Source organism: Lucilia cuprina, chromosome 6 (assembly GCF_022045245.1).
Source record: "Lucilia cuprina isolate Lc7/37 chromosome 6, ASM2204524v1, whole genome shotgun sequence".
NCBI lineage: Eukaryota > Metazoa > Arthropoda > Insecta > Diptera > Calliphoridae > Lucilia > Lucilia cuprina.
Window position 1 is genome coordinate 12,400,925 of NC_060954.1, and position 6,921 is coordinate 12,407,845.

The 6,921-nt window shown below is 29.5% G+C and overlaps 1 protein-coding gene across 1 annotated transcript in view; it reads left to right on the forward strand.

Moving 5' to 3' along the window:
- The first annotated feature begins 698 nt into the window (after nucleotides 1–698).
- LOC111685137 (putative inorganic phosphate cotransporter) overlaps nucleotides 699–6,921 on the forward strand; it is a 36,656-nt gene continuing 30,433 nt past the window's right edge. Inside the window, exon 1 of the mRNA XM_046954453.1 lies at nucleotides 699–1,303. Within this exon, the coding sequence (XP_046810409.1) occupies nucleotides 1,246–1,303 (58 nt within the window). The 5' untranslated portion in view covers nucleotides 699–1,245. The remainder of the gene's footprint in view (nucleotides 1,304–6,921) is intronic.

Here is a 6,921-nt window from a genome sequence, read left to right on the forward strand (position 1 = left end):
GTTTAATTTATCATAATTTTCTTTTTTTCTATTAATTTATTATTGTTGTTGGTTTTTTTCTTTACAGATTAACACACTAAAGAAACCTATAATACAGCGATTACGAATAGTTGTCCATATCGTTATCGTGGTCGATGTCATCGTAAACGACGATGTACTTGTTGTATTATCATTAGAGGCAACAGCAATGAGCCATTGATTGAATTGGATGACAGATCGGCCAATTGCCATCAGCAACAATTGTAAACGAGTAATTGCTAAAACAACTACTACAACAACAACAACAAGCACATTATTAATAGAAATAAACGAAAGCAACAGTTGATATAACAACATTTGAAGATAAAAATTTCCAGCGAAAATTGAGAGTCAACTTAGACCAGAGATCATTCGCCTAAACGATTTTTGTGTTGTTGTTGTTATTGTTTTCATTTCTTTTATATATCATTTGTTTAATGTGTGTGTGTGTGTGTGTGTGTGTGTGTGTGTGTGTGTGTGTATGTGTTTTTATTATTGAGTTGTTGTGCAAAGTTTTGCTGAGTCGTGTTGTATTTTGTTTGATTTTGTTGTTGCTATTTATTTTTTATACATTTATTTGTTTACCTTTTTTTCGGGTTGTGTGAGTGTGTCTTGTTGTTGTTGTTGCTGCTTTTGTAGCCGCTAACGAATGTATTAAAGTTTTTATTTAAATCGCAGTTACGTTGCTCAGGTTTATCAGAACGTTTTCAACTGCTTTCGGGCAAACAACATTTAAACGCGATTAACCGTTATTAAAGCACAAGTTCTTATAAATGCTTTAATCTAAATTAAACGACGCGTTCTAAGCGAAAATTTCGACAAAAAATAAAAAAAAAAAAAAAGTTCAGTGAATTTTTTTTGCATAAAATTTTAACAACATGTTATAACAATAACTGAAATATCAATTCTTTTAAACCCACATTAAACCCACAGTTAAACGTGCCGTTTTCTTTTAAGTTGCTGTTTTTTCTTCCACGCAAAATATTGCAATTTTTGGCCGGAATTAAAATTTTGTAATATCTAGTTTTTTTTATTTTGTGGCTTTTAAATATTTCTTACAAAATTTTTCAACACCTCGTACCGCAAAACTACCTCGTTTATAAAAAAATATCAAAAAAATTAAATTTTAAAATTAAAATAAAAAAATAACTCAGTATTAATAAAAATTTTAAATAAAATTGTTTATAAAACATCAACTAATTAAAATCACAATCAACTGCAGTTAAAATGACTTCCAAGGAACAAATTATGGCTAGTGAGGAGAAGGGCTATGAGAAACCACCAGGTAAGTGGTTCTATAACTAATTACTTTTTAAAACAAAATTTTGGAATTTCATACTACAAATTGCTTTATATTCATTAATATTTTTAAAATTAAAAAAAAATTTTAAACAATTTCAAAACAACTTCGAATGAAAGTGATTCTATGGCAGCAAATATTCACAACATATTCACATTCTTAAGAACTAAAATCGATCTTTTTTGAATCATAAGTTTGAAAGAAATTTGAAAATTATAAAAACTTTGGAATTGGTTCTATAAATTCTCAATAGAATTTTTCTATAAAATGAAAAAGTTTTATATGAAATGAATCCAACTTTAAGTGAAAGAAATCATTGCAACCGATCATAGGAAAAAATCAATCGGAGCGTATTTTGCGCTATAGGAATGATTTATTTGAATGAAATTTGAATTCTTAAAACTTTGGAACCTATTCTGCGAGAACTTAAAAGTACCGTTATTTCTCCTAAGGAATGATTCTCTCGAACTAGTTCTTTTTATGAAAAAGTGTTATTTAAATCGAATCCAACCTTTAGTGAATGAATTCTTTGAATGAAATTTGAATTCCTAAAAATTTGGAACCTGTTCTGCTAAAGTTTAAAAAGATTGTTATTTATTCTAAAGAATTATTCTCGTATCAGTTCTTTAATGAAAAAGTGTTATTTAAACCGAATACGATCTTTTAGAAATGATTTCCAACCTTTCAAGAATGATTCTCAAGTCAAAAAAAGTGTTTTTTTTTTAACCAAATCCGATCTTTCAAGAATGAGTTCTTTAAATTAAATTTGAATTTTCGAACCGACTCTATAAAATATCAAAAGAGTTGTCATTTGTTTTATAAAATGATTCCCTAATCAGTTCTTTTTTTTAAAAAAGTGTTATTTGAAATTAATCCAACCTTTTAGGAGTGAGTTCTTAAAATAAAATTTGAAATATTGAAAACTTTGGAACCGATTCTTAAAACGGTCACAATAGAATCGTTATTTGTTCTACAAAATGATTCTCAAATCAGTTCTTTTAAGAAAAAGTGTTATTCGGAAATAGTATTGAAGTTTGCAGTCTAAACAATAGTCTAAAGACTATAGATTAGTCTTTAGACTTGACTATAGTTTAGTCTTTATTCTTAACGATAGCTGAATCTATAGTCTTAACAATAGCTTAGTCTATAGTCTGGACTATAGATTAGTCTATAGTCTAGACTATAGATTAGTCCATAGTCTGGACTATAGATTAGTCCATAGTCTGGACTATAGATTAGTCTATAGTCAGGACTATAGATTAGTCTATAGTCTGGACTATTGATTAGTCTATAGTCTGGACTATATATTAGTCTATAGTCTGGACTATAGATTAGTCTATAGTCTGGACTATAGATTAGTCTATAGTCTGGACTATAGATTAGTCTATACTCTGGACTATAGATTAGTCTATAGTCTGGATTATAGATTAGTCTATAGTCTGGACTATAGATTAGTCTATACTCTGGACTATAGATTAGTCTATACTATGGACTATAGATTAGTCTATAGTCTGGACTATAGATTAGTCTATAATCTGGACTATAGATTAGTCCATAGTCTGGACTTTAGATTAGTCCATAGCCTGGACTATAGATTAGTCTATAGTCTGGACTATAGATTAGTCCATAGTCTGGACTATAGATTGGTCTACACTCTGGACTATAGATTAGTCTATAGTCTGGACTATAGATTAGTCTATAGTCTGGACTAGATTAGTCCATAGTCTGGACTATAGATTAGTCTATAGTCTGGCCTATAGATTAGTCTATAGTCTGGACTATAGATTAGTCTATAGTCTGGACTATAGATTAGTCTATACTCTGGACTATAGATTAGTCATTAGTCTGGACTATAGATAAGTCTATACTCTGGACTATAGATTAGTCTATAGTGTGGACTTTAGATTAGTCTATACTCTGAACAATAGATTAGTCTATAGTCTGGACTATAGATTAGTCTATAGTCGGGACTATAGATTAGTCTATAGTCTGGACAATAGATTAGTCTATAGTCTGGACTATAGATTAGTCTATAGTCTGGACTATAGATTAGTCTACACTCTGGACTATAGATTAGTCTATAGTCTGGACTATAGATTAGTCTATACTCTGGACTATAGATTAGTCTATACTCTGGACTATAGATTAGTGTATAGTCTGGACTATAGATTAGTCTATACTCTGGACTACAAATTAGTTTATAGTCTAGACTATAGATTAGTCTATACTCTGGACTATATATTAGTCTATAGTCTGGACAATAGATTAGTCTATAGTCTAGACTATATATTAGTCTATACTCTGGACTATAGATTAGTCTATACTCTGGACTATAGATTAGTCTATAGTCTGGACTATAGATTAGTCTATACTCTGGACTATAGATTAGGTATACTCTGGACTATAGATTAGTCTATAGTCTGGACTATAGATTAGTTTACAGTATGTACTATAGATTAGTCTATAGTCTGGACTATAGATTAGTCTATAGTCTGTATTATAGATTAGAATATAGCCTTGACTACAGATTAGTCTACAGGCTGGATTATAGATTATTCTATAGACTGACCTATAGATTAGTCTATAGTCTTTACTATAATCTCGACTTTAGTTCAACCTATTGTCTCGTCTATAGTTTGTTCTATTCCCGATTATGTTTAATCTACAGTCTTTTCTTTAGTAAAGTCTCTAGTCTCGTATTAGTATCTTAAAATTATCTCTAAATCATAAAATTTTCAGAGTTCAGAGAATTGAAAACTTTTCAATTATTTTAATCCAATTCTAATAACTTTATTTTATGCATCAGACTAATGTCTTCTTTCTTTTCAATTACAAGCTTCAATTTCTAAATAAATTATTAAATTTTTAACTTGTGTTTTTTCACACATTTATTTTGCGCAATTTAAACTACAATGATTAGATTAACACTTTAAATTGTTTATAAACGGTTTATATGGGGGTATTATTAAGGTCTATTAAAAATCAACAAAAATTACATTAGAAATGAATAGGAACACATGCAGGCGTTTAGAATAAAAGCGACAAACGACAGGCGTATATATTGTTATAGGGGGGCTTATCAAAAACCTCTGATTTTATATTTGTCAAAACATTATCAACCTTACATTGTGTTCAATAATTTTTTGAAAATATTTAGAAAACCTCAATCTCAGTTATAAAATGATTATACAATTCAAGGTAAATGAATATTTATTTACTTAATCTCCCTCCCATATCTCTACAAAGGGGACCGTCCTATAACTATGTTTGCAGATCCAACCAACACAGTAAAAGGTTTTCATATTCTATTTACCACTATAACTAGATTTCTGAATAAATTAAGAAAATTAATTCTAGTAAATTACAAAGACTTTTCTGAAGCTCCAATCCCTGGGGCTTATAACCTGCGATCACTTATATTATACAACAAAATTTTACTTAAGCTTTTGTAAGAAAAAATTCTAAAAGGTAATATGTACTTAATTACGAACAACTCGAATACAAGTCCATTGATCACATTCTTTAACAGATCTTTTTTTATAACCGCATTTTTTGGAAATATAAAACACTTGGATAAACTTAACTGTTAATTCCGGTATATTTTTTTACAAATTGTATTCTTTAAATATTGGGACAATGGCGGAAGTTATTGACCTTAACATAGACTAGTCCATAGACAAGTGAATAGACTTAACTATGGATTAGTCAGTAGGCTATATTAGTCTTTAAACCAGCCAATATACAAAGCTATAGGTTAGACAATAAACTAGAAGAGTCTTAAGACTAGTACATATACTAGTCCATTGAGTGAACTATAGACTAGTCCGCAGACTAGTCAATAGACTAGTCAATAAACAATTTAATAGACCAGTCTATACATCAGTCCATAGACTATTTCATTGACTAGTCAATAAATTAGTCAATAACCTAGTCCATAGAATAGTCGATAGACTAATAAAAAGACTAGTCAGCAGAGCAGTTCATAGACTAGTGTACAGACTAGTTAATAGACTAGTTCACAGACTAATCAATAGACGAGTTCACAGACTAGTCAGGAGAATAGACGGCAGACTAGTCAATAGACTAGTTTATAGACCAGTCAATAGACCAATCAATAAATAAGTTCACAGAATAGTCAATACTTCATAGACTAGCCAAGAGATGAGTCCATAGACTAGTTCATATACTATTCAATAGACTAGTTAATAGACTAGTTCATAGTCTGGTCAATAGACAAGACTAAGTTATAGACTAGTGAATAGACCAGTTCATACACTAGTCCATAGACTAGTTAAGTGACTAGTCTATAGACCAGTTAAGAGACTAGTCCATAGACTAGATAAGAGACTATTCCATAGACTAGTTAAGAGAATAGTTAATAGACTAGTCTATAGAACATAGACTTGTTTATAGACTAGTCAATAAACTAGATCACAGACTAGTCAATGACTAAGGCCATAGGCAAGTTAAAATACTAGTCGATAAACTAGTCAATAGACTAGTCATAAAACAATAAACAGTCAATTGTTTTTAGAATAGTTCATAGACTAGTGAATATACTAGTTCATAAACTAGTGAATAGACTAGTTTATAGTTTAATTCATAGACTAGTCCATAAACTAGTTATCAGACTAGTCCATAGACCATAGACTTGCTAACAGACTAGCCAGTAAACTAGTCCACAAGCTAGTTAATATACTAAACCATAGACTAGTCCACAAACTAATCCAAAAACTAGTCTATAGACCAGCCATTAGACTAGTTTATAGATACATAATGGATTAGATCATAGAAAAGTCATTGGACTAGGCAATGAAGTATTCAATACATTGGTTAATACATAAGTCAGTAGACTTATCAATAGACTATTCTGTGGACAAACTGCTGCATGGATTATTCATTAGACGAGTCCATATAGTAAATCTATTAGCTCATCATTTGATAAGCTTGAGCTTTAAATTAACATGATTTTTTCAAATTGACTCTAAAGCCGTTACTAAACAACTCATATGAAAACCTAGTTGGTGTAAGCACGCCTTTTATAAAATCTTCTACGCAAAACAGTGATGTCAATTAAGCAGTTACGATGTAATCTTTAATGTTGTTGACGAATCATAAAAAAGATTTAAAATTAAACAAATAATAGATTATATTCAATTTTGTTTACAAAATCACCGGGAACCCCCAAAACGCGTTTTATTTAGCAAAAAGTAAACACGCGTTTCAATAAACGATTTCGAATAGAATTTTAATATTTTTATAAAAAAAAACAAATTCCTTTAAAAATATAAAACTTTCCATTCCATTTGCAAAATATAAACCAATAAATTTGTATGTTTTTTTTTTTTTTGTTTTAAAATAGTTATTTCCTAATTTTAATATTATTCAGAAAACGCAAATAAAATTTCGGTCATAACTTTGTTTGTTTTAAATTATAAGTTTTTTTTGTGGTTTAACATTTAAACAAATATTTATTTAACATATTTATGTTATGTTAAGACTAGACTATAGACTAGACTATAGACTAGACTATAGACTAGACTATAGACTAGACTATAGACTAGACTATAGACTAGACTATAGATTAGACTATAGACTAGACT